Genomic DNA, 27,974 nt, shown 5'->3' on the forward strand with positions numbered 1-27,974 from the left:
TAAAACATACAAGAAGATTTAGCTCCTTACCTTCATTGTTTTTGCTGTATTAAGTCCAGTTGGTTTTTAAAGATTAATTTGTGGTCAAATTGGTTTTAGCCACTAAAGAATACATTAACGAAAGCAATGTCCATATTAATGATCATATATAGTTTTAAGCATCTCTAAGGAGTTGTTAAGATTGGGTTATGAGAAGGTTGTTGGTAGTGATTGAAGTGTTAATTATAGGGGCTGATGCTTATTTTGTGAGCTGAAGGAGCTAAAAATATTTAGTATTCTGTATTATTTTTTTCACACATGCTTTAATGAATCAATTCCTGTTGATCTGTCTCCTCATGGATTGCCCACATAATTATACTAGGGATAAAAATAGGAAATGGACAGGTTGATAAACATAAATATCAAGGAATAGGCTTTTGATAAATTTGCTTCTAAATCCTTGTTCCCAAAACAATCATATCACACATGAGTATATTCCATAAAATGAGAAAGTCAGGATAACTCCCAGTGCTCCATGATAGTAAATACCCAGAGGGTTAACTATGCTTTGCAAACTCCCAAATTGGCTATATATGAAGAACCATTTTTTCCACTCTATTTTGATTTAGACTCAGGTACATTTTAGCTTCTAGCCCTGTCAGTACAGGCTAAGATAAACAAGACTGTGGGCCCTAAATGGGACCATAGTTGGAAGGATGCCAACACAAGAAAGTCTATTTTTAATAGAATAAGCATGCAGGCCTCACCATGTTGCCCCTCCTTTTTTTTCAAAATAAATTTTTAAAGATTTTTAAAAATTATGCAGAGAAATGTTTATCATAAGAAGTTCAATAAAACCAAAAAACAAAAATGTAGGGTAGGGATGAAGCTATCTATAGCCTACAGAGTCACAGAGAATGGATTTGAACCTGAGTTCAAATACCTTGATGAGTTAATTTGAGATTTTTGAGTCATTTTTTTAAAGATATTTTTATTTTATTTGTTTGACAGAGAGCAAGAGTGAGCATAAGCAGGGAGGAAGGACAGAGGGAGAAGGTGAGGGAGAAGCAGATTCCCCACTGAGCAGGGAGCCCAATGATGTTGGGCTGGATCCCAGGACCCTGAGATCATGACCTGAGCCGAAGGCAGACACTTAGCTGACTGAGCCACCCACGTACCCCCAGACTTTTGAGTCTTAATTTCCTCATCTCTAAAAAGGTGGAAACAATATCTTCCTCACTAATTGCTTCTAATATCCAACAGAATAAGTTTGACATTGTTCATAAAATTCTTAGAATATCTCAGTTTAACTAAGAAACACTCCAAAATGGCACTTGAGTTGATAAAGGAGACCAGGGTGTCAAGGAGGAGGAAGAAAAGAGGAAGAGAAAGACTAGAAATATAATCAAGATTGGAAAAAAAAATGTGCTTATGTATAAATAGAAAAAAGTCTGTTCAAAAATATACCAACATGTTCACACTGGTTGAGTGGTGAGATTATACCTTTTTGTTTCTTTGTGTTATTTTTCTGTATTTCATTTTTTTCCATAAAGTACATTTACTGGTTTTAAAATCAGAAGAAACCATTTTTTTAAAACCAAGCAATGAAAATGAATATATTTTCCATTTTAACTTTAATTTCAGATTGCTGTTTAAACCTCCATCTCAGATTTTACAGTCTGAGTTCAACAAAAGATTGCTAATGCATTCCCAGTAATATTTAAATATAAAAGGCCAAGAGGTACGTCATTCCACCAGGTAAATGAGCACCAGCCTTTTAAAAAGTTGTTAAGTATTTGGTGTTCTTAAAAAAAAAAAATCTGGTGATTATTATATTTTTAAACCAAAAGAATTTCAATTTCCTTTTTGCTCAATAATATTTTTGGAAAGTTGCTGTTTTCATGAAATAAAACATTTTGCACAGCATTGTTTTATAATTAGTAAATATTTGGTGCTGGTAGAGAGGAATTACTGAATTAAGCATCTTTTATAGTTGAAAAGTCTTGGTAAAAACTTCTATTCAAATAGTTATTAAAGTGATTTTTCCTGTTTTTGAAATAAACAGGTGCCTATTAAGATTTTCTAATTAATTTACAAGACAATTTGACATTTTTCACATGAGTTTTGTGAGGAAAAATGTCAAGCCTAACTACTTCCCTTTGGCTGTTATTCAGCTTAATTTACTTAAAAATGTATTATTCTAGAAACACTAACCAAAGGCAACAGTTTAATTCACAGAAAATTCTTTTTGATTCACTATTTTTGGTTTGAAAATGTCTGAATGATAAACCACTGGAAATTAGAGCTTATAATGAAGGAAATTAGATAAACAGGAATTTTTATCTAAAGTGACAACAGAGTAAAAAAGTTAGCAACCAGGAGAACAAAAAGTCTACCTTTTCTTTTTTAACTTCTCATAAGATCCAAGCGAACTTCAAATGAACATGTTGAGCGAGAACTACAATCTTTGTTGTGTTTACAATATGTAACTACCACAGAAGAGTTCATTTTATTAAAGGTAGCTTTAGAAATCTTTTAAGGTTGACACTACTGCATTCTTTATTCCATAAAGTTACGATAAAAAACCACAGGGCTTTGTTAATTTGATTTTCATGTTGGAATTGGAGGAGCTGTGTTGAGTACATTGAGTATATTCTTTTCCGGGTAACTCATTGAGTCCAATCTCTAGAGACAGTGACTTTTTGCCCATATTCAATTTCAGCAATAACATAATATTTCCTCACTTTAAGTTCTTTTTCACAAAAATTACAAAGCCTCTCTTAAAAATAATTCATAAATAATTTGTCCATATTTATAATACAGTTTAATTTTTCAGACACCTTTCTCCTTTGTAGAAACAAATGTTTATACGTGGACATGTATCAGTTAGCTAACACTGTGTAACAAGCTACTTTGAAACTCAGTAGGTTAAAACATCAATCATATAATATTCTTTCAAATCTTTGGGTTAGCCAGGCAGTTCATCTCTCTGTTGGGTTTATTCATGTGTCTCTAGTTAGCCGTTGGTTGACTAGGTGTCTTTGCTGATCTTGGCTGAGATCTCCCACATGTCCGGCTGTCAGCCAGTCTAGAATGACCTCATCTGGGATTACTTGGCAACTTGGCTCTGTGTCACATGTCTCATCTCCCAGCTCTCTAGCTTAGGCATGTTCTTATGGTGAAGGTAGAGGCATAAACAAGGGAACAAAAGTGTTCAAACCCTTTCGAGGCCTACATTTGGAAGTGGAACATCATCATTTCCACTGTATCCAATTCACCAAAGTAAGGCAATGGCCAACCATGATTCCAGAGGCAGGGGAACAGACACCACTTCTTCAGGAGAGGAGCAACAAAATCTCATTGCAAAAGGCAAGGATTCAGGAAAGGATGACATATTTGGCCCCATTTTTCAGTTCACCCACGACAGATGGTGACCTCTACTTCCATCAAAACAGGTTCAGATGGGAAGGTGGGTAACTGCATAGGATTTTAAGGATCTTGTATTTATAATTTAGAGCAGTTGCTCCTGAACAATACGACTCCCTTACCAAGTAATATTTATGCACCAGAATAGTTCTCTCAAATTTTTACAACTCCAAAATTAGCCTCTGAACAATGCCAATATTGGTCTTTCCTAAACAATATTAACTACCTTAAAACATCAGTGTAAATATTAATGTGAAAAATATGGTAAAAACTTCAAAATTAGATATCACGCTCTAAAAAATGAACACAAAAGACCATTGGACATTTGCCCAAGCTCCTTTGGGTGGCAGACCAAGTCCTCTCTGCTGTGGGCTCTCACACATCTCATGTCTCATCATCTCCCATCCCTCCATGTGCCCTGTGCCCCAAGAACTGATTTGTCCCCATTTCTTGAATAGTTGATGCAATTGAATTTATTTGATCCTTAGCATCCAAAGTGTCCCTCTGGCATGCTCTTCCTCTTTCCACATCTACCTGTTGATTTCTTATTTAACCTTGTAAATTCAGTTCAAGGACTTCTGCTGCTGTTAGTCTCTCAGGTGACAATGACATCTCTCTTATTTGTGCTGACACCATATTTACAATTTACTATTGACAGGGTTATAACACGATGCTATAATCATATTTGCTTGGTGCAAACCTCCTTCCTGACTGTGACTAAAGCTGTGAAAACAATGGCAGTAGCTTTTTTTATCTTTTATCTTCCCAAAGATTAAGCACCTGGAACAATATAAAGGATTTGAATAATACCTATTGAATTTAGTTGAATACTTTAACTACTCTCCTCCTTCAATACAGGAGGAAAATAAGCAAATTACCAAAGACTTTATTCAAGTTCACATAGTTGGAAAAAGAACTGCAATTAAATAAAGGACTATTTGGCCCCAGGTGCTATATTCTTTAACATGCAACTGCATGAATCTCACATGGAAGACTTTCTTTTTTTCTTTTTTTAATTTTATTTTATTATGTTATGTTAGTCACCATACATTACATCATCAGTTTTTGATGTAGTGTTCCATGATTCATTGTTTGCGTATAATACCCAGTGCTCCATTCAATACATGCCCTCCTTAAAACCCATCACCAGGCTAACCCATCCCCCCACCCCCTCCCCTGTAAAACCCTCAGTTTGTTTCTCAGAGTCCATAGTCTCTCATGGTTCATCTCCCCCTCCGATTCCCCCCCTTCATTTTTTGATTTTTCTCTTCCTACTAATTTTTTTTTTACATATAATATATTATTTGTTTCAGAGGTACAGGTCCATGATTCATCAGTCTTACACAATTCACAGTGCTCACCATAGCACATACCCTCCCCCGTGTCTATCACCCAGCCACCCCATCCCTCCCACCCCCCACCACTCCAGCAACCCTCAGTTTGTTTCCTGAGATTAAGAATTCCTCATATCAGTGAGATCATATGATACTCGTCTTTCTCTGATTGACTTATGTCGCTTAGCATAATACCCTCTAGTTCCATCCACATCATTGCAAATGGCAAGATTTTGTGTTTTTTGACGGCTGCATAATATTCCATTGTATATATATACCACATCTTATTTATCCATTCATCTCTTGATGGACATCTTGGCTCTTTCCATAGTTTGGCCATTCTGGACATTGCTGCTATAAACATTGGGGTGCATGTACCCCTTTGGGTCACTACATTTGTATCTTTGGGATAAATACCCAGTAGTGCAATTGCTGGGTCATAGGGGAGCTCTATTTTCAACTTTTTGAGGAACCTCCATAGTGTTTTCCAGAGTGGCTGCACCAGCTTGCATTCCCACCAACAGTGTAGGAGGGTTCCTCTTTCTCCACATCCTTGCCAACATCTGCTGTTTCCTGACTTGTTAATTTTAGCCATTCTGACTGGTGTGAGGTGGTATCTCATTGAGATTTTGAATTGTATTTCCCTGATGCCGAGTGATGTTGAGCACTTTTTCATGTGTCTGTTAGCCATTTGGATGTCTTCTTTGCAGAAATGTCTGTTCATCACATGGAAGACTTTCAGTAAGTGACTGGCATGTTTGAGTGGATCGCTCAAGAAATAACTGCACTAAATGCACAAGTAAAACTTTTCCTGTTTCCTATAATCTCAGTTAGTGCTCATCAACCTTAAGGATTGCCTTAAATATATCTATATTTTGATTTGTAGCCTTCTAGGTTTTTGGTATAGGGTATTGCTTTTGTATTTTAATTTAATTAACATTAAAAAGCTGTCTTTTCTACATGTTTCAGAGTAAATTCTTCATTTTATTTATTTTTTTAAAGATTTATTTATTTATTTATTTGAGAGAGAGAGAATGAGAGAGAGCACATGAGAGTGGGGAGGGTCAGAGGGAGAAGCAGACTCCCCACCGAGCAGGGAGCCTGATGCGGGACTCGATCCAGGGATTCCAGGATCATGACCTGAGCCGAAGGCAGTCGCTTAACCAACTGAGCCACCCAGGTGCCCCAAATTCTTCATTTTAAACACCTGTTTTGGGGGCACATGGGTGGCTCAATCTGTTGAGCATCGAACTCTTGGTTTCTGCTCAGGTCATGATCTCAGGGTCCTGGGATCAAGCCCTGTGTTGGGCTCTGCACTCAGTGGCGAGTCTGCTTGGGATTCTCTCTCTCTCTCTCTCCCTCTGCCCACCCCCATCTACTGCACTCTCCCTCTTTCTCTCTCTGTCTATAAAAATAAAATAAATAAATCTTTAAAAAAAATGCTTGTTTTGTTCTCTGGAGCAGTATTTACCAGATTTATTGAGCAACCCCATGCCTGGCATGTCGGACTCCTGAAGGAGTTAATATAACCCCCCAAAAGAGTGATATAACAATAAAAACTTAGGACATTGAAGAATTTTCCTAATGTACATATATAGAATTATCACTGTGTTATTATCCTTCAATTACTAATTCAACCTAAAGTTAGAAGCAATTTTGTTTGTAGGTTATATAACTGCATCTGACCTTCAGAAACCTCAGGCAAAAGAAAAAGAATAAATTAAATTATCCCTAATTTATTGAAAGAGATTATGAAAATGAGCAAGTAAAATTTATCTAACACTGACCCTGAGTGGCATGATGCTCAAAGCAGCCCAGCTCAAACAGCAGTTACAAAGCAGAAAATGGTTAAGAAATCTGGAGATAGACTGCTTGAGTTTGGGTTTTATCTCCCACTTTTCCACTTTGTGGCTTTAGCCAAGTTATTTACGTGCCCTGTTCCTCAGCTTTGTCATCTATAAAATGGGAATGATTTTAACTGATTGTTGTGACAATGAAAATAATCTATGTACAGTGCAAGGAATTGTGACTGACATAAATTAAGCTCTTAAAGTTTATTACTCATGTCTTTCCAATACATCTGAGGTTGAATTGTATGAAATTGCCAATTTCAACCATATTTGAATACAGAATTAAAAGTTTCATGATTCAAACTATTAGAAGGAAATAGAGGTATAGTGGGGACAGAAGCTCATATTTAAATATTCTGCCCTATGTGACTTTTGTCTTTTCTGTGTGTCCCCAGTTCCCTTGATTTGGCACTGCCTCTAGGCAGACCCTCCTCATAGCCATAAAAGAAGTAATGAATTGTCCCAGGCTGACTTCCTAGTGGGTAGGGGCAGGAAATAATTAGAAGAAGCTGTATCCTGTCATGTAATTGTCCACACAATTGCATTGCAGTGTAATTGAGAAATGATAAAAATGTTAATTTTATAAATAAGTTTTACACTTATTAATAATTAAAGGCATCTTCAGATGCCCTTTGGCAGAAGGTCTCTTCCCACTGGATCCAAACAAGCCTGAATAGTCCTTTTTCCCTCCGTATTTTGCCTGGAGCTAAGTGCCAATTGTTGGCATTTCTCTAGTGAGCATGTCCATGTGTCACAGCATTTTTTTCTTCTTTTTGAAGGTTCAGGGTGTTATTTAGATGCTTTGAAATGAAGTGCTTCCTCTTGGAAACCTTATACTGTGCTTTTTCTGTAATAAAAACTACTGTTGGGATAGGATATAACCAACCTCTGGGGTGCCTGGGTGGCTCAGTCGGTTAAGTGCCTGCCTTCAGCTCAGGTCATGATCCTGGAGTCCTGGATCCAGCACCACATCAGGCTCCCTGCTCAGCGGGGAGTCTGTTTCTCCCTCTGCCCCTCATCCCACTTGGGCTCTCTCTCGCACTCTCTCTCTCAAATAAATAAATTTAAAAAATCTAAAAAAGAATACAGCCAACCTCCCTTTCCATTACTCCCATTTCCATTATAAGAATGAAATCTTGCGGGGCGCCTGGGTGGCTCAGTCGATAAGCGTCTGCCTTCGGCTCAGGTCATGATCCCAGGGTCCTGGGATCGAGCCCCGCATCGGGCTCCCTGCTCAGCGGGAAGCCTGCTTCTCCCTCTCCCTCTGCCTGCCGCTCCCCCTGCTTGTGCTCTCTCTCTCGCTGTGTCGCTCTCTGTCAAAAAAAAAAAAAAAGAATGAAATCTTGCCATTTGGGACAACATGGATGAACCTAGAGGGTGTTATGCTAAGTGAAATAAGTCATACAGAGAAAAACAAATACCGTATGATTTCAGTTACGTGTGGAATCTAAAAAACAAAACAAACCAACAAAAAACCCAAGGAGACTCTTAAATACAGGGAACAAACTGGTAGTTGTCAGAGGGGAGGTGGATGGGGGGATGGATGAAATAGATGAGCAGGATTAAGTGGTACAAACTTCTAGTTATAAAATAAATTACAGAGCTTAAAAGTACAGCATAGGGAATATAGTCAATACTGTTGTAATAATGTTGTATAGGGACAGATGGTGGCTACACCTATTGTGGTGAGTAGTATCACAATATATAGAATTGTCAAATCAGTATGTTATAGCCCTGACACTCCAGTAGAAAGTTCTAATGTGCAATCTGGTTGAATCTTCTCTCGTGTACTTAATAGTATAATATACACATTGGGTCCTAGTGATTATGTTTTATAAAGACCTACTACCAAATAGCATTTTATATCTGGAGACACTGCAAATCTATTATATTATCAAACTTAGTTCTTGAGTACTTCTTAGCCCCAAGGAATAACTTGGATTTTTCTTGATTATCTTTGTAGCCCAGATTTTAGTGCTTTTCCTGGTATATAAAAGTCTTTAAAAGTATTTGATGTTAAGGAATAATGAATAGTGTATGTTAATTTTCATCTGTTAAAGCCCACAAAACATTCTAGTACTTTGATACCCCTATTATAGAAGAGGAAATGTCTCACTGATACCTTTGGCCCTTTGATATGACATTATCAATGATAGAAATAATGTAGGAGGCATGGGGAGAAACCCTTGGGTCTTCATTTATTTTCTGATATGGGCATCCCTGACATTGATCCATTGGATCAAAGAAAGTTCGTTTCCCTGTCTTGGATGTTGTATGTCTTTGGTTTATCCCTCTGGGTCCACTCATCGCCTTTTTCTTCCCTGAGAGGCTGACCTCTGTGGACCGTATCAGTAGACTTTCTTGCCCTCTGGCTTCCAGTTGGATTTGACTAATGGGAGCATTTACAGAAGGTCCCAGGGAAAGAGGGAAGAAAGATCAGGACATTTATTAATTGCAGGATGGCTGCATTCATTAGCCCACTATCAAAACTCCTGTCCGGTGACCCTCTTGGGTTTCTTTTTGTTCAGGGAACAGTAACTACTCTTTTTCTCCAATCCTGAGTCTAGGAGTGGTAATAGCCATCCTCTACTACCAGTTCTGGTGGTTTCTTTTTATCCTGCTTTCATCTTTGCAAATTGTCCTTTATTAAATTCTCCTCAAGTTACAAAAGTCCTGCTAGGATCCTGGCACCCTTAAGGAAAGCTCTATTCTTCACCTCCAGGTGATGACATTTAAGAAGAAGGAGGAAGCAAGGAATGTTATTAAAGTTGATTAAACATTTTCTGTGCCAGGCAACATGTTGGACACCTTATAATTATGAACCCATTCAAACCCATACTAATACTTTGAAGTTGATGCTTTCTGTTACTTTGAGGGAAAATTTACAAGGAGAAATATGGAAAATATGGATTATTTGGCTTAAGAATTTTGGGATGAATTCATGATAGCTAACAGTAATAGAGTGTATCTTATAAACAAAGCACTGTTCTAAGTGCATTGAAATCTTCACAGCATTACCACAATTTAGGTAATAGTGTTTCCTCATTTTGTAGATGAAAAAGGTAAGACACAGAAAGATCAAGTTATTTGCTCGATATCACACAACTGGAATGTGGCAGAACTGGAATTTGAACCAAGGCATTCTGGGTATAGAGTAAACATTTTTATTCACCGCATTACACCTTCCCTGTGCTTTGTAAAACAAATTTCATCAGTGCAATTTTTTTTTTCCTTTCCAAATTCCCTCTGCCTTACCCTGATGTCTTTCAATCAATAGTTTCTTAAAATGAAACGCTAAACCAACATTATTTTTCTGTTTTTAAGAGACTCCTTTCAATGCAAAATTAATCTCTGGTCCTAAAAGTTAATATAGTGATCATTATTGAAGGGGCTAATACACAGAAGGGGTGTGAGGAAGCTCCTAGGATGCTGGTCATATTTTATTTCTCCATCTAGGTGGTGATAATATGAATGTGTTCAGTTTGTAAAAAACTATTTGAGCTAACTCTTAAGATATGTGTACTTTCCTATATGTATATTATACCTCGATAAAATTCTCTTATAAAATAATTTTTATAATCCATACTTAATAAAACAGTCATCTATGAAAACTGCCAATTTATACTATAAAGTGTTGCAATGATTTTCTGGGAGCTGGTCAGCAGCATCCACCAATATGTTTTGAATTATTTTTGGTATTTCCAGTGCTTCTTGGTGTTTCTAGTATCTAAAGATTTGTAATCAGAGAAGTGTCTTGACTTTCTGAGCAACAGAATTGTCCAGAGGCTGACCTTTCTATAACCAGAAGGTCATGCTAAATAATTCCTGTGCTCTTTACCCCTTATTGGAATATTGTATTGATCCCTGTGTATTTTCAGGTTAAGAGACTGATACAACTCTGAAGAGTCAGAAGTTATTTAAATATTTTCACAAATGCATTTCTGTCCCTTTTAATTTATTCTCACTTTGAATTTTTTTCACTTTGTTTCCCCCACTTACCAATCAACCTATCTGATTTTTTTTTCTTTTGAACCTTGTCTATAGTTCTGTATTTCTTTATATCATATGGACAATGATCAGGAAGCATCATTATCTCATTTTATGGTCCTTTCATCTTGTTATTTAAGTTAGCAAGGAAGAAGACTATATGTAAGTGAAGGCAGTAAACTGCTGAGTAATATCAAAAGTTCACTTTTTAAAGAAAATATTAGTCATGAAAGGGACTGGAGATGGAGAGCTACAGGGTCATGTGGCCCAAAAAGGGCTTAATGTTTTGTGTGTTTCCCAAAATAATTTTCATATACTTGAAAAGAAAGCCACTAAAGATAAGGAATTAAAAAAAAATATTACTGTTTTCATGACATAAATGTCACTTGCAATAAAAAAGCATGGTACGTGTAGAAGATGAAAAGTGGCGTAAGCAAAAGAGGACTTAATGGAAAGTAACCCAAAGAATAAGAAAAAAGAGAAAGGGCTTGAAGCCTCTGACTGCCATCACGTTTACCAGTATGTGAGTAATTGAATATGGAATGACATCTTCCCCCTTTGACTTTCGCTCTTACAGGGATACCAAACTAAGAAAAAACAGAACACACTGTATGTGAGCTCTGCACTTTCTAGTAGATTCAGTAATGTACCATAATTGTATTTATATCTAGAATTTGGCCAGAGAAAGAGAAGTCAAAGAGTAATAGAATAAAAAAAAATCCTATATTTATTGAGAGCCTACTATTTGCCAGTCTGTCAGCACACCTACACTGTTTCATTTAAACCTCAGAGGAGTGCTCTGAAGTGGTATTATTTCAATCCCCATTTTACTAGAGTATATTGTGCCTTGGAAAGGTTAAGTCACCTGCCTCAGACAGTGCAGCTAGTGAATAAAAGACTCCAGTTTAAAAGTCAGGGTATGTGTTGTAATGAGCCCTGGGTATTATATAAGACTGATGAATCACAGACCTGTACCCCTGAAACAAATAATATATGTATATACAAATATATATATATTTGTATATATATATTATATGTTAATTGAATTTAAATTTAAATAATACCCAGTAAAATAAAATAAAAGTCAGCTATTTCTGCCTCTCAAAGGTGTGCTACTTTTCTTATATCATAGCTATAATGTTATGGAATGAGGATTTGAATCTAGGAAAGAAATGAAAACCATCCAAGAGAAATGAGATGTTTTGCTTTCCCTGGGGTCTCCATACCACAGGAAGAATAAGACAGCACCTGAACATCCATGAAGTTATAGGCTAAATAGTGTACATTTCATTGAGCATGACTTTAATTGGACCTAGGAGGGGAAATTTCACTCATGAGGGCTTGAAAATGCTTTTAAAACAAACATTCATTAAGAGACGAAGGCAACATTTCCATGAATTCGTAACATAAAACATATGCATAAACTGTGGGTTGCAGGAGGGGAAGAGGGTAGGGGGATGGAGTAACTGGGTAATGGGCATTAAGGAGGGATCATGGTGTAATGAGCACTGGGTGTTATATAAGACTGATGAATCACTGAACTCTACCTCTGAAACTAACAATACACTCTATATTAATTTTTAAAAATTACCAAAAAAAATAAAACCTATGTGTTCATAGACATTTTGAACTGCTGTCACTGCCTAATTTATACTGCCAGACCTGTGGTAAATTCATTCAATCTCATCTGCTAGAAGGATGCTTTGATGGAACATTCTGAGAAGCACACTATTAGAGAATGTGAATATACAAATAGAAATTGTATCTGATTTTATGAGTTATGAGAGTCATGTATGATAACAGGAACTTTTTCTCTGTTCCCTCCTTGCTTTCTAAGTGTCCCAACTAGATGCGCCTGGAGGACTCTGATTAGCCTACAGTCCTTCACTCTCTCTCCGTTTTGTTTGATTCCATTTTAAAAGAAAGAATTATAAAATATGTTGGCTTGTGTATATGAGTTTGGATCAAAGCAAGATCCTGTTTCCCTTGTTGACCACTGTCTAGACTTCTTGCCCCAAAGCATAAGCTTTATAGTCCTTGTGTCCTGGATGCTAGATGATCCCTATGGCCTTGAGGTTCATGCTTTACTCTGTGCCCCAATACTCATTTCTTTCTCTACCCCTGCTCTTCTTGAATGAACATTTTGCTACCCACATCCTTCCTGGTTTGACAGACTTTGTTATGTATGTATGTAAGTATGTGTGTATGTATCTATCCATCCAGATATATATTTTTAACAAGAACAAGTATCTCTGTCAGCTAACTATATTTTCTTCAAAACTTGACACATTTCAGTGTGTAATATTCTTTTTGTCAATAAATTTAGAAGCCACTTGCTTCTCAAATACATCTGTAAAATTTTGCTCCTGGATGAAACAAAACAAAACAAAAGAGAACAGCATTTTTAAGGCATTGTAGACTTTCATCCAATTTGAAAGTAAAGCCTTAATATCAACCCTCCAAATGCCAAGTGATTCCATGTTATATATGAGGTTCTTGAGAGAATTATAAAGCATGCATTCATTTTCTTATTAGTAGAAAGCTTTCCTTAAAATTTCATAAAAAAATGGCATGTTGTTTTGAGGTTTACTGTACATAATGTGTAGTGAAGTGTTTTTACATATTCGTATTTTGTGTTGTCTTCTTTTTCCCCTAGAACTTTTAAGCAGAGCTATTAGAGTAGAATTTCAGAAGAATAACTTGTAGTTATCTTTGTCAAAGCATATATGTGGCTTGATTTTCAAAGGACTGGTGGCCTTTTTGCAGGGGTCTGGGTTTCATTAGGTGAAACACCTAGGCATTGACAGGACTTGTTATGGACATGGCTATGTGGTTGTAGGGAGAGCCTGAATCCTGTCTTTAATCTTGGAAGCTTCAGGGATGCCCTTTGCCTGGTAACCAAGGCTCTTCTTTATTTTTCTTGACCTGGCTGAAATGCAAAGTTTTCATGTGATCGAGGAATGCATGAGACTAACCCAAGCACCTGAAAACTAATGTTAGTCCCATCATCTGACATTTTGGGGACAGTCTTTCCTGGTCCCCATACTATGGGAGTTCCCAAAGTTATATGCTCCTGGGTCCCTGTTACTGCTTCTGTGTAGTATTGCCTTTTGGGAATATTTGCTTTCCATGCTGGACTCAAAGACCCACAAGGGCTGGGGGCATGTCTGTGTGATTTACTAGTGTATGCTCCAGCACCTAGCTCAGGTTTATTGGTGCTCAATAAACATCTGTCACTGATAAATGAGGACTTTCCAGAGAACCTGGGTGATGAAAGAGTTGTGAATGATTTTATATGAAGGGATTGTAGGCTTTCAACCAGAAAAAGAAAATATTTGGGGGCATGACAGAAGAAATAAAATATCTGAAAGATAATCAGATGGAAGGAGGAAAAAGCTCTGGAAGCAGCATGATAAGCTAGGAAAAACCAGCCCCCCCATCAGTGTTAGACAGTTCTGGGACAGCATTTGGGCTTCACCATCTTCTAGTTTCATGACAAAGAGCCGCATGTTCAACTTCTTTTTCTCATCTGTAAGATGAGTATATGAATACTAACCCACAGCTATATTACAAAGATAAGATCCACTCATTTAGTGAAGTGTTTCTCATGAGTAGTTGCTACCAAAATACGAGATGCTATGAGTGGTTATTATTCTTTCTGAGTACAATTCCCAAGTAAAGAACTGAGAAAAATAGACACAAATATGTCACAGGTGTATTTCAACTCAATTAAAATCAGATCTTTCTAACATCTGAGCCAAGCAATATGAAAATGGATCATTTTGAGGCAGTATTCAAACTGTATATTCAGAGAAAGCATGCTCTAGGGGTGCAGGATGGTGGGTCTTCTATGATTATGTTATAGAGCCAAGTACATGAAACAGTTAAATTGTAAGCACCTACCCAGGACAAATTGTATGTGGACTTTGTTTCTTTGTATGTGTACTTCTCTCTCCTTCATAGAGTCAGCATTCAAAAAGTTGAGTTAATTAGACCAATTAGGCTACAGATATCTAACTCATGTTATTAAAAAAATTTTAAATAGATTTGACCTAATGATGATATATTGTTTTTTGTTTTTTACTTGGAGGTTCTCTTTTCATCCTTCATCCTTGGCAGATGAAGAATTAGATACATTAAATATTCTTAAACATAACTTTAAATTTTAAAAGGCATAGTCATGGAAATGGATCACTGGAAGAGTGCTTTGTTTGATTGGGTATATTTCATATTTCAGTTTGGGAAGCAGCACATAGAGAACCTCTTCAGTGACCTACAGGATGGGAGACGCCTCCTAGACCTTCTGGAAGGCCTGACAGGGCAAAAACTGGTACGTGACTTATTTATAAGAAAGTTCACATTAACCTTAGGATAATTTACTAAGAAACCAGAAACTAACTCAGTATAGTTGTTCTAGATTTAGTAAAATTCACTAATTTAATAATTACTCATTTAACTAACAATACAGGACCTATTCCTGAATAAAACAATCTTGTAATCTTATTTTTATTTTGGCATATTCTATCATACACAGAACTAGAAGGTGAAATTTTTCAGTCATGTAATTTATGCTAATTAATAGATATTATTTGTTTGTAATGTTTGGTATCTTTGTTATTGAATGTTTTATAAGGCTTTTAGTCATCATGATCTTTTAAGTTTAATTTCATTTTTTATTATGACAAGAACACTTAACTTGAAATATGGAAAGTGGGGAGTGCCGGTCAACAGGTATAAAGTTTCAGTTATGCACAATGAATAAGTTCCAGAGATTTGCTGTACAACATTGTTTCTATAGTTAATAATACAGATCTTCCTTGACTTACCATAGGGTTACATCCCTATAAATCCATCACAGATTGAAAATATCCTAAGTTGAAAATGCATTCAATACACGTAATCTACTGAACTTCATAGTTTAGCCTAGCCTGCCTTAAACATGCTCAGAATGCTTACATTAGCCTATAGTTGGGTAAAATCATCTCACACGAAGCCTATGTTATAACAAAGTGTTGACTATCTCATATAATGTATTGAATGGTATACTGAAAGTGAAAAACAGAATGGTTGTTAAGTGTATTGGTCATTTACTCTCATGATCACATGGCTGACTTGTAGCTGTGGCTCACTGACCCTGCCCAGCATTATCAGAGTAGGATACTGGATATTGTTAGCCTGGGAAAAGATCCAAATTCAAAATGTGAAGTATGGTTTTTGCTGAATGCATATCACTTTTGCACCATTATAAAGTCAAAAAATCCTGAATCAAACTATCATGTCGGGGACCATCTGTACTTTATTGTGCCCTTAAAAATTTCTTGAGATGCAGGGGCACCTGGGTGGCTCGGTCGTTAAGCATCTGCCTTTGGCTCAGGTCATGATCCCAGGGTCCTGGGATCGAGCCCCACATCGGGCTCCCTTCTCGGTGGGAAGCCTGCTTCTCCCTCTCCCTCTGCTTGTGTTCCCTCTCTCGCTGTGTCTCTCTCTGTCAAATAAATAAATAAAGTCTTTAAAAAAAATTCTTGAGATGTAGATCTCTTTTTAGAAGTCAATATGGCAGGCATCATAATGGTAGAGTTTCTAAAATTCCACAACTAGATAAATGAGTTAATCTGCATATTGTCATGCACTGTACAAATGTCAGTTTAGAAATTGTAGGATGAGATAGGATTTTGGGGATTGAGAGTGAGGGTTAGAAAACCAAAGATTCTTGAGGTTTTGAGCTTCAGTGATGAAAGCAGTTAAGGTAATGTTGACAGAAAAGTTTTCCCTTAGCCCTATTTGGCGTTATATAAGTTTTCTAGGCTCAAGTCTCTTTTATACCTTCCTTAAATGTGTGGAAATTACCTCACTTATCTCCCTTACCAAGAAGTCCTTATGCAATGTTGTTTCTCTTTCCTGGTCATGCAGAAATCCCCAAATGGGCTGTGGAATGAAGAGATGGTAACCAAAATAGCTTTTATTGAGGAAAAGAAAATGCTATCGTTTTTCTTGAGGAGGGGTTGATTCATGCTAAGAAAGTTCTATGACAAGGACAATTAACCCAAAGCCCTTAAGTGTATTATATTAATGCCTCACAGCCTAAGTTCATTTAAGATAGTCAAACTTTGAAGTGAAATGTATAAATGGTTTCATTTCTAGTAGATTGTCTCTCTGCTGGGCAGTAAACATTGTTTCAATTTACTTTCAGCCAAAAGAAAAAGGATCCACAAGAGTTCACGCCCTGAACAATGTCAACAAGGCACTGCGTGTCCTGCAGAAAAATAATGTAAGTGGAGACCTGGACAGAATCTGGATACCATGAGACAGCATGCCTAATGTTTGAGTGAGGGCTTTGGCCCCCAAAGCAGGGAAAGCTTCTTAAGTTCTCTTGTAAATCAAAGTAGTGATCTTTAAGAGTATGTGTTCTGTTTCATGTGGATCTGCTGGTGGCTAATCACATGATTCAGGAAGCAAATGTATGCAGTCACAGAGGGCAGGGAAGGGCATGAGTCAGACCTGATAGGGCACTCTGTGTTGTTTGCAGATTTTACTTGATGCAGTTACATTTGGGAGACAGATTAAGTCCGGTGGTGACCCTCAGTTTCCTAGAGAAGTGTTCTGTACAACAAATGGATTTTAGTTGGCTGAATCTTATTTTTTTTATGTATCAAGTTTGTTCAGACATGATGATGATAAAGTTTGTTTGAATTAAGGCCACATTTATTAGACACCACATCCAAGTATGAAAGTTACACAGAACAATCGCTATTTCAACTCACAGAACTGCAAATTTGTTTCCTATTGCTAGGTTTGATTTAGTTGAACAAGATGAAAGTATATGTATGGTATTAGAAAGTCAACAATTATACCTAAATAAGTATGTAGATGAAAGGAGTTCTGGTCTCATTAGAGTGACTTTGAGATTTCTCACCAACTTCCTACAATCTTTCTAATCGACCAATACATTTACCAGGCACTTAGTACCTCCCTAATTACATTACATCTCTCTTTCAAGGATAAATTCAAATAAATTGCTTGCATACTCTTACAATAACCATCATCAGTGATGAATGAGTCATGATGTGTCCTCCCCCAAATGTTGTTCAGCTCATCTGGTACAGAGAAGGCATCACATGGGAAATGATAGTGAAGGCTGTGCAGCATTTGGTTGATTTTATGAATTTAGCGTTATTGTCATATTTAATCTATGAAAATTGCTTTATAGAAACATTATACATTTTTATTATTTCTGAAGTGATTAACTGTATATTTTCAAATTTTCAGGCAGAATTTCAAATTGCAGACCGAATAAGATGGTCTATAAAATGTTTGCCTCAATATTAGTCTGATAGATCCTTTTGAAAGATCAATATCACATAAGTTAAGAATATTGTTTAGAGATATTAGAATTTACATGAAGAAAAATCTTTTTCAGTTCCCCATATTCCATTACAAAATATGAAAGCCAGGAAGACAGCAGAGAATTCAAAGAATTATTGGTTTCAGTCGATTTGATGTAGTTGATCTCTTCCCACCAAGAAAATACCATGTTAAGCAATAGGTTGTTGGATCTCCTCTAAAATAGTAGATTAATGTAGCCATAGATTTTGTTTGGTAAGAGGGTTTTTTTCACATACTGGTTATTGATTATGAATTTTTGGGTTTCCTGTATATGTTATAATTATTAATTTCACAGTTTTCAATATAAGACTGAAAGAAATTCTGGCAATAAAACAGAGAAACCATAGAAGAAAATCCCTGTGACTTTGAGATAACCAAATATTTCTTAGATGTGAAACCAAAGGCATGATTCAAAAAGAGAAAAATGAACTTCATCAAAATTATGAGTTGTTCATATGTTCTGGATATGAATCCTTCGTTTTATGCATTGCAAAGGTATTTTCTGCCTCTGGATTACATTTTACTCAATGATAAACCAAATTCTTCATTCTGGTACAGTTCATTTTTATAAATGTTCACTTTTATAATTTTGTGTCCTTTTTAAGAAACATTTGCCTGCCCAAAACCATTAGGATATTATATTTTGTTGTCATCTATATAGACTTCTTTGTTCTACCATTTGAATTTAGATCTATATTTCACCAGGAATTGATTATTGAGTTTGACATGAGGAATGGGTTAAGATTCAGGTTCTTTTTTTCCATTTGGAATCTAATTGTCACAACACTATTTATTAAAAAGAATGTTACTTACTCATTGCTCTCTAATACTAGGTATGTCATAAAAATGTCTCAATACAAATGTTCTGTTTTTGGACTTCAATTCACTTCCATTTTCTCTTTGTTTATATATGCACAAATACCATGCCCTGTGGATTACTGCAGTTTTATAATACATCCTGGTATCTGGTGAGCTAGGTTCCCCCACTTTTTTCTTGTTCAGTGTTTTCTTGGTTATACTGACCCATTGTATTTCTCTCTTTATTTTACCATCATTTTTTAAATTTCCAAATAAATCCTGTTTGGAATGTGATCAACAGTGAGTTAAATTTATAGATCAGTTTGGGGAGAATTAATACCTTTATACTATTGAACATTCCAGATTTGTCCTATGATTTTCCTCTATAGTTTATTTATTTTTAAAAATTTTAGGTTTTGCAGAATGAGCAAAAAAATCCAATAGAAAAAATGGGCAGAAAATTTGAACAGGAACTTCACAAAAGAGGCTGTTCAAAAATTGAAGAATAATATAAAAAAGTGTTCAACCTTAGCAGTAATTAGGGAAATTCAAGCTAAAAATGCAATGAGATACTAATACAAATTCATAAAAATGGCTGAAATTAGAAGGGCTAATAATGCTGAGGGTGAGAATTTGGAATAACCTGAACTCCTATTGGTGGAAATGTAATTCAGACAACCATTGAAAATAGTTTGGTATTATATACTAAATGCAAAACTGCATAATTCTTATAACCCAACAGTTTTGTTCTGAGGCATATAACTACCATTTCTGTGCATGTATGTGTGTGTGTGTTGTGTGTGTATATGTGTATGTGGAGAGAGAGAGAGAGAGAGAGAAAATGTTCATAGCAGCTTAATTTGTAGTAGCCTAAACTGGAAATGACTGTAGTATATTCACGTGATAGCATATTATAAAGCAATGAAAATAAACAAATGATAGCTATATACAATACATGGGATGGATCAATCTCCTGAAAGAGGTTTGAGCAAAAGAAGTGAGACACAAGAGTATACCTACTGTGATTTCTTTTAATTAAATTTCAAAAAACAGGCGAAATTGCTCCATGGGTTTAAAAGTCAGAAGAGTGGTTACATTTTGGAAGGAGTGAAGCAGTAAAATGCACAAGTGAATCTTCTCAGGTGTCGAAAATATTGCGTATTTTGACCTGGTGCTTGTTACATAGGAGCATTTGCTCAGAAAATTTTTCAAGGTCTACACTCATGTTATACCTCAATACTTATTTTTAAAAAGGTTTAAGAAACAGAGGAACCTATAAAGGTAAAGTAAACCTAACCTTACAACCTCCCAAATGCCAAACAATGGCCTGTGTATCAATCTGACAATATACCCTGTATTTTCTCCTGAAATTGTTTAATGAAATGTGAGAAGTGAGTACACAAAATTAGAATATGATTAATGTATATTATAGATCTTTCCTCAGATGGTCGTATTTCTTTCTGAAAATGGGAAACCTTGAGTACCTCCCATTGTTTCAGCAGGCAAAGACCCCAAAATGAGGGCTTCAATTTGAGAAGGAGCCCTTCAAGAGCAGATTTCCACCCTGCTCCCATCTGAGCAAGGGACTTAATAGGGAATGGCGTAAAACTGAGGTCTCTGTATGAAAGGACAGAATCTCAAGTAAAAAATTTTCAAGTGGAAACCCAGACCAAGAGTGAAATAACCTTTACTTGAAGTAGCCCCAGGCTAAAAGACACAGAATATAAATGTTCAAAGGTAAATTTATTATCATTTTATACTTCTCCATTATTTTGTAACAGAACAAAGTACAAAAGAAATGGAAACGATTACAAGGAACCGTGTTTATTAGTCTCTGATTATTACCATGAAGAGTAAACACACAATTAAATCAAAGAGAATGTTCAAGAGCAGGATTTTTTTCCCCTAAAGATGGGCTTAGGTAGTCTACATTAGATGGATAAGTGAGCCTGGGGCAGGATATCCATAAAACTGCATATTAAATAAAATAGTAGATGAGACTATTTCAAATTTCCTTTTAAAAGTCACAGATTCTCAAATTAGAATCCACTGTAGAAGGCATCAATTGGAGAGTTTGATAAATCATACCTTAAACAATAATGTTAGTATATTTACATTCAGCACATTATTTCCTGAGTGTCTCCTATGTGTTCAGTTGTGTTCTAGGTGGTAGGAGCACTATGGTCATTTATCAGAACAGACACAACCCTTTATGTCATAGAGTTTACAGTCACATACCAGGGGACATTAAACATTTAGAATGTAGTGATAGGTAAGTGAACGAATAAGAGATAAACAGAATAGGAGGTGTGGGAAGACCTCTCAGTTAAGCTGTGATATAGCTAAAGCCTGGAAGGGAGAGAGGGAGTGAGCCATGGGATTCTCTATAGGAAAATGGCCCAAGTAGAGGGATAGAAGGACCTTGAAGAGAAAAAAACAAACAAACATTTGCAAATAGGACTCACTAGGTGGACAGGACTGAGTGTGGAGAAAACACAGGAGAGCAGGGGATCAGAGAGGTAGCAGAGTGGGTGTGGGAGGGGGGCAAACGTGGGAAGACATGGTTAGGCTTTGAACTTTGTGCTGAAGGAGATGGCAGTGACTAAAAATAAAGGCGCTACTATAAATTGAACTGCTAATAAAACATGTTCTTTTAAAATTAGAGAAAAAGTTAATAAATAATAACAAAGAGAAACTTACAAGTATTTAAGAGAGTACCATTTTTACCCAGGAAAGTTATAATCAGTAATTAAAACAAAATACAGGGGCACCTGGGTGGCACAGTCTGTTAAACGTCTGACTCTTGGTTTCAGCTCAGGTCCTGGGCTCAGGTCATGATCTCAGGGTGGTGAGATCAAGCCCTTTGTTGGGCTCTGCGCTCAGCGCAGAGTCTCCTTAAGACTCTCTTCCCCTCACTTCCCCTGCTTGTGTTCCTCTCTCGCTGTGTCTCTCTCTGTCAAATAAATAAATAAATAAATAAATAAATAAATAAATAAATAAATAAATAAATAAAAGACTCTCTCCCCCTCTCCCTATGCCCCTCTCCTCCGCTCTCTCTCCCTCTCTCCAAAATAAAACACTACATCAAAAACTAATGATGTACTGTATGGTGACTAACATAACATAATAAAAAAATAAAAAAATAAAAATAAATAAATACATCTTTAAAAAAATAAAATCAAACATAATACAACTTACTGCGTAATAGAAATTCTACTAAAACCACAAAGAAAATTTAATGGAAATATATTTTTTGACATTATAAGCTGCTTTATTTTTCCAAAAATTAGAATGTCTTTGCAATGCCCATGGGTGAAAATCCCCTACTGATAGAGTGTTCTAGTTGGGTCGAAAGGCTGCTGATAACAAGAGAGGCAGCTAAAGCGAATTATTAGCATAAAGTTAAAGCACGGCCTGGCAAATGCCTGCCAGGGGCATTACACAAAAGGAATGTCTGTGAAGCCCCTTTGTGGGACCCTGCAGCCACCCCCTGAGTTCCCTTGGGCCCCTTGGGTGGAAGGGATCCTGTAAATCTCCCCATTTCTGTCTGGTTTTCTTCACCTCATCCTCCACCCTGGCCATCCCTCATCGAATTCTCTTATCTCCTCACCCCTCACATGCATATAGCTATGGCCTCATATTCCTTGAGGCACAGAGCCAGCCCCTTGTTGGTTTGTCTTCTGGCCTTCCTGGGTACACCATCCCCAGCTGGGCGCTTTCCTGCAGCCTTTGGTTCACTGGCTGGCTTTCCTTCTCCTTTTTGCTTTCCTTCATTCTTCACTCTCTGGGTTTTCTTCTTTTGGCTTTGCCTTGCACTCTGGCTTTCCCTCACTCTCTGGCTTTCCCTCTTTTGGCTTTGCCACACTCCCTGGCTTTTCCTTGTCCTTTACAATTTCCTCATTTTTCTGCCTTTCCCTTGTGATCTCTCTTTCTCTCATTTTCTGACTTTTCCTTATTTCCCAGAGTACAGGCTACTTCTGTTTTTGCCGCATCCCGTGGCCATTCTTTGTATTCCCTCTTTCCTTGGTTCTCAGGCATTCCTTCATTTTCATTGCAGAATGTTTCCATGTTGAGGTTGCCTGTCCTGCAGGGATTCTGGACAGGTTCCCCTTCCTTTTGTAGCCCTGCAGAGTGCTGCGGGGCCAGCGCAGGCCTGTGCCTCCTGGGGCTCTCCCAAGTCCCAAGTCCCCTGGCCCCTCGCATGCGGCTCCAGGCAGCTCAGGGAGCTGGAGCTGGTTCCTCGTGGGTGATGGCAGTGGACTGGAACCCAGGATCAGAAGTATATTTTTATTCAGTGTTTAATTCGCCATTGTCATATTTGAACACATTTAGCAGCAAAAATATATATATATAGAGAGAGAGAGAGAGGGAGAGAGAGAGAGAGCGAGAATACGGATAGCATAAACTGTAGATTTAATAACGATTTTCCTCCCATTGATAGTCCAAAGCACAGATGATTCTACAAAATATGTGTACATTATGTACAAACCTCCTGCCCCATAAAGTTGGATTTGCAGGAAAAGCAATAGTTTATAATTTAATTTAAATTTGCTAAATCCAAATCTGAACTCTCAAACAGGCATTCGGAAAATTCTTTGTCATTATTAGGAATGTTCTTCCCAATCCCTAGGAATGGCCAGAGATCAGTAGACCTATGTGGTGCCTTTCATAGGCCGGGGAAAAGCCATTCATCTTCAGTCCACTGAAGTATCCACTGATAGATTCACCACCGAAGTGCAAGTCTTCTTGTGAAGCCAAGTGTCTTATTAACAGTTCCGCTATGAAACAGAAAGCCTGCAAAGACAAAGCTGAAGAGACTGTAATGAAGGGAATAGATACAGAAATGTGAGGAGAGTTAAAGGAACTAACAATGAATGGTGAAGCATGCAGGGACTAGCATGAGTTAATAGCCTTTATTCCTAAACCTAAAGAGATGAAAGGGAGAGAGCTGTTACCTTCAACCAATGAAAGCTCTGACCTTGTGAGAGGGGCCACTGGCCAGCAACCATGACATACGTATCTAAAGAATGAAGTTACTCTCAAATCTTGGCCTGCTGGGGGAGTTGGAAGATCGATACCTTGGTCTCTCTATCCAATCTTCCAATATCCTGTCAACACCATTCATTGCTTAAGCTCAACTGGAAGCCAGAAGGTGAGAGATCCTAGGTGATAAAGTCATTTTATACTAGATGAGTCATCTAATACACAGAAGGGGTGAAGAACTGGGGAGGGGGCAGAGAATAACCAGCATTCCAAATATCTCTATTTTCTGGTCAGATGGGGACTTGAGATTATCTATACCGAGAGTCTTAATGTTGGCTAGGGTCCAACCACGCTGCATGTATCAGGAAGCCATTCACTTTTGAAAGCATACCACCTCTATTTGCTGACAGGGAGCAGAGATGGTTTCTGGCTAATTTTGGAACCAGCCAATATCATATCCCTTCCCCATGCTTCTGGGGAACATCGGAGCCAGAAAAGGAAAACAGACTATGAGTTCTTTCGTATTTCTGCTCTGCTGTACAAACTTACCAAAGGCATAGGAGAAGATAAATACATAAAAAAATATTCCTTCCCTATGTACAAATACGGATAATATATTAGGATGCAGTGAGAGTATTGTTAAGTACGTAAAAAGAAGAGCTTGTAAAGTATATACTCTGATAATAATAATGTAATATTAGAAATTAATAATACTTTTAAAAATTCAATTTGATTAATTTAAAATGTTTTGTATAAGGAATCAAGAGTATAAATCCACATTTGTGTAGGAAAAAGCATTCCATGAGAAATGGCCTAGGTTTTACTCAGAAGTTCAATTTGTGTCTTTGCTTTTATTTTCATTAAAAAAAAGATAAAATAAATTAATTCAAGATTTCAACCATAAATGTTACAGAAAGAAAAAAAATGCCCTAGGGAAAGTAGAAAATAAAAGATAAATGAAGAAATAAATAAGTCAGAAAGAAGAAACACTAGATAAATTTCAGAGCTAGTTCTTTGTAGTAAAATAATAAAATAGACTAATCTCATAAATTTAATCAGGAAAAGGAGGGGGGAAAGCAAATATATGCAATTTAAACACAGAAAGAAAATATTAAGCACAAGTTTAAGAGATACAGAAACCAAAAATGGAATCTACACAGAAATATATATTGGTTATAAAAAAGCAATTAAATTAGATGATGTTCTATTTAAAATAATAAATTATGAGAATTAACATAATGGAATATAGACCACCTTAATCAATAGCCAAGAGAAATTAAGAAATCATAAAATTAAACAAAACCAATCTTTCACAAAGGATTCTGAGTCTAATGGCACCAGAGGTAAGTTTGTCCAAACTTAAGAAATTGAAAATTGCTGATAGAAAATCATTAGGGCCATCACAGTTCTACAAATCTATCCACACCCCTAAGTTTTAAAATCACTTGAAAAAAGTTAACCCTCCCTGTTGTTAAAGGGGTATTAGAAGCTTCCTTTTGAAAGGCTACTTTGTGGGAGTTTTAAAATCTTAGGTCAAGTCCATTTTGTTTTCTCTTCCTTCTTAGGATCTTGTCCACTTTGGCCTATTCCTCTGCCACAAATGACCCATTTTAGCACATTTCCTTGTTCTCAACTAGCAACTCAATTTGCCTCCATGCCTCAGTTTCCTTTCCTTTCTCTGTCCTGACGTCTAATTTGCTATCCTCACTCAAATGCCACTCACAGCTTAGCTCTGTAGAGCTCAGACACCACATTTATGTTCTGATTTGCATTCTCTGTAGTGGCTGTTTTAGCATGAAGTTATTTCTGCTATCAATAATTTATTTTCAAAACCACTTATTGAGAATAAAGTACTTCCAAGTGCAGTGATACCTTTATTACAATATTTGCTGAGAGCAAAGCTAATTTGTAATAAAGTTGGCCGTGGTTTTAAAAAGCAAACAAAAGAAAGTACAAAATCCTGTGAAATAGAGGCTGACTGTACGGAGTGGTTAAGCTTATCTTCACACCAGCTCAAGATATAAAACATAGCCACAGCTTGCATTTCCTTGCTACTTGTTGAAGTTAGATAAAGCAAATCACAGGTAACAGAAACATCTCTCATATTGCCATTCTACCATTCCTTTCCCCTTCTCCAGTTTTGTTTGTGACAGTCTCCATCAGACATTGTGAATTCAGTTCTGCAGGTCTTTAACCATATTGTCTCTCAAATGAAAAGAAACATTTGATGGGTCATTTTAATTTGTTTATTGGTAGATTTTTTCCCCTTTAGATATAAATAAGTTCCAGTCAGTGAGTTTCCTCTACCAAAGATTTGACATTTTCATCACTTTATGTCAAATTGAATAATGAATGATTTTTTCCACTGTTAAAAGAATTTAGCCATTAAAAATCTGGTAGGAAGATTTAACTGTCCATCGTATTTTAAACTGCCCTCTGGATACATCATGGTACCTGTCTTCCATTAATTGGCTAAATTCCAGTTTGTTTCCTCTTCTTTCATCCCAAGATTTCCATGTGTTGTTTTTTTTTTTAAGATTATTTATTTATTTGAGAGAGAAAGAGACAGAGAGAGAGAGAGAGAGAGAGAGAGCAGGAAGGAGCAGAGGGAGAGGGACAAGCAGGGGCTTGATCCTAGGACCCTGAGATTGTGACCTGAGCCCAAACCAAGAGACAGACACTTGACCAACTGAGCTACCCAGGCGCCCCCAAGATTTCCATGTTTACATTTTATGAATCTCAATGCCTCTTTGAAGTCATAGAATACACTCCATCATTATTTTAAAGATTCATACAAGAAATGTAGTGTTGTAATACATCCTGGGTATATAGTATACCAGGACTTGCTGATTTAATATGATTTAATATTAGCTGACACAGTTGTAGATCTCATACTTATGTTCTGTACACCACTCTCATCAACTGTCTATGACAAAGCAGCAAATTTTTACCAAGTAGCTTCAAATGTATAAGTAGTACAAATGTGAAGTAGCACAAAACAAATAAGATCATTTTTATACATTTAAACCACAAATCCAAAGTGAGTATTTAAAAGCCTAGGTTGAAATTTCAAACGTCAGCTATGTTCAAATATTCACTTAATCACATCATTGAAAATTGTCGCTGAATTAGATTGAATGGTTGTCAAATGTCACTGATCTGAAAAATGACATAGCATTCACTCTTCCTGGCATATGATCTTAGATAAAGAGGGTTCTAAAGTGTTCTTTAAAACTAGTATTTTATGTGTTCTTTAAGTATTCAGAGACTTAAATAGCCATATAATACATATTTTGGAGTATGTCAGAACATAATATCTTTGACTGAATATAAACTGCTTCCATTTATTACTCATAAAATCCAGTGTTCAGATATAAATTCCAAATTTTAAGTTAATTTATGTTAGACAAGTATTAGTTCTTAAACTGAATTTTCAGTCCATGCAATAGGACTTTACTATGTCTGCACCTTATATATGTTCATTCTGAGGATCCAGAAGAAGTATATCCTTTTAACCCTGTCACTTACTAACTCTGGGATTTTTGCCAAATGATTCCATGACTTAGGTTCCACTTCATCATCCCTGAAATGTACTAATAGGAAATGGTTGTACTTATTTCAGAATATTCTTTTATGGAATATAGAAATTATATACAAACATATACTGTAATATTTAAATTCATTTTCAGATGCAATGGGAAATTACTACTCTTAGAAATGAAGCTAATTCTCATTTAAAATAATTTCATAAGGTGAGTTGGTTATCCTCCCCCCGATCAGTGCATTTCTTGCATCAAGGTAATATAGTATTTTTTCTTGCATATTAAACTCAAAATTGAGGTAGCCATCTATTATAGTGAATGTTAGTCACGTAACTTAAAAGTTTTTGGGGTTACTATTGCCAAATTTTCCCCTTGAAATCAGTATACATGGCTCAAGGTTAGAAAGCTATGGCTGTATTGGGTTCTGGTTTCAGTAAAGTAGCATTCTATATTCTATATTTCTGGGTGTAAGATATATATAGTATTTATAAAAAATAAAGTTAAATAATATTACACTGAAAGTATATACATCTTTTATTCTATGTTGTGAAATTATTACTGAGGACAGAGTTCATTTTCTCAAATGATGCCTTCTAGTATATAATATTCCATATATGAAATTGTGCTGAGTTGAGCTATAGGAGCTACTTTGCCAAAAAGTTCAGTCCTGCATTTTATGATCAATGAAACTA

At 36.4% G+C, this 27,974-nt stretch overlaps 1 protein-coding gene and 1 pseudogene across 1 annotated transcript in view; one reads left to right on the forward strand and one right to left on the reverse strand.

Annotated features, from left to right (window-relative positions):
• DMD (dystrophin) overlaps window positions 1-27,974 on the forward strand; it is a 2,077,064-nt gene that overhangs the window by 371,252 nt on the left and 1,677,838 nt on the right. Inside the window, exons 3-4 of the mRNA XM_021677947.1 lie at window positions 14,814-14,906; window positions 16,767-16,844. Coding sequence (XP_021533622.1) covers window positions 14,814-14,906; window positions 16,767-16,844 — 171 coding nt within the window. The remainder of the gene's footprint in view (window positions 1-14,813; window positions 14,907-16,766; window positions 16,845-27,974) is intronic.
• Window positions 22,195-22,831, reverse strand: LOC110570002 (annotated as a pseudogene).

Source organism: Neomonachus schauinslandi, chromosome X (assembly GCF_002201575.2).
Source record: "Neomonachus schauinslandi chromosome X, ASM220157v2, whole genome shotgun sequence".
Taxonomy (NCBI): Eukaryota; Metazoa; Chordata; class Mammalia; order Carnivora; family Phocidae; genus Neomonachus; species Neomonachus schauinslandi.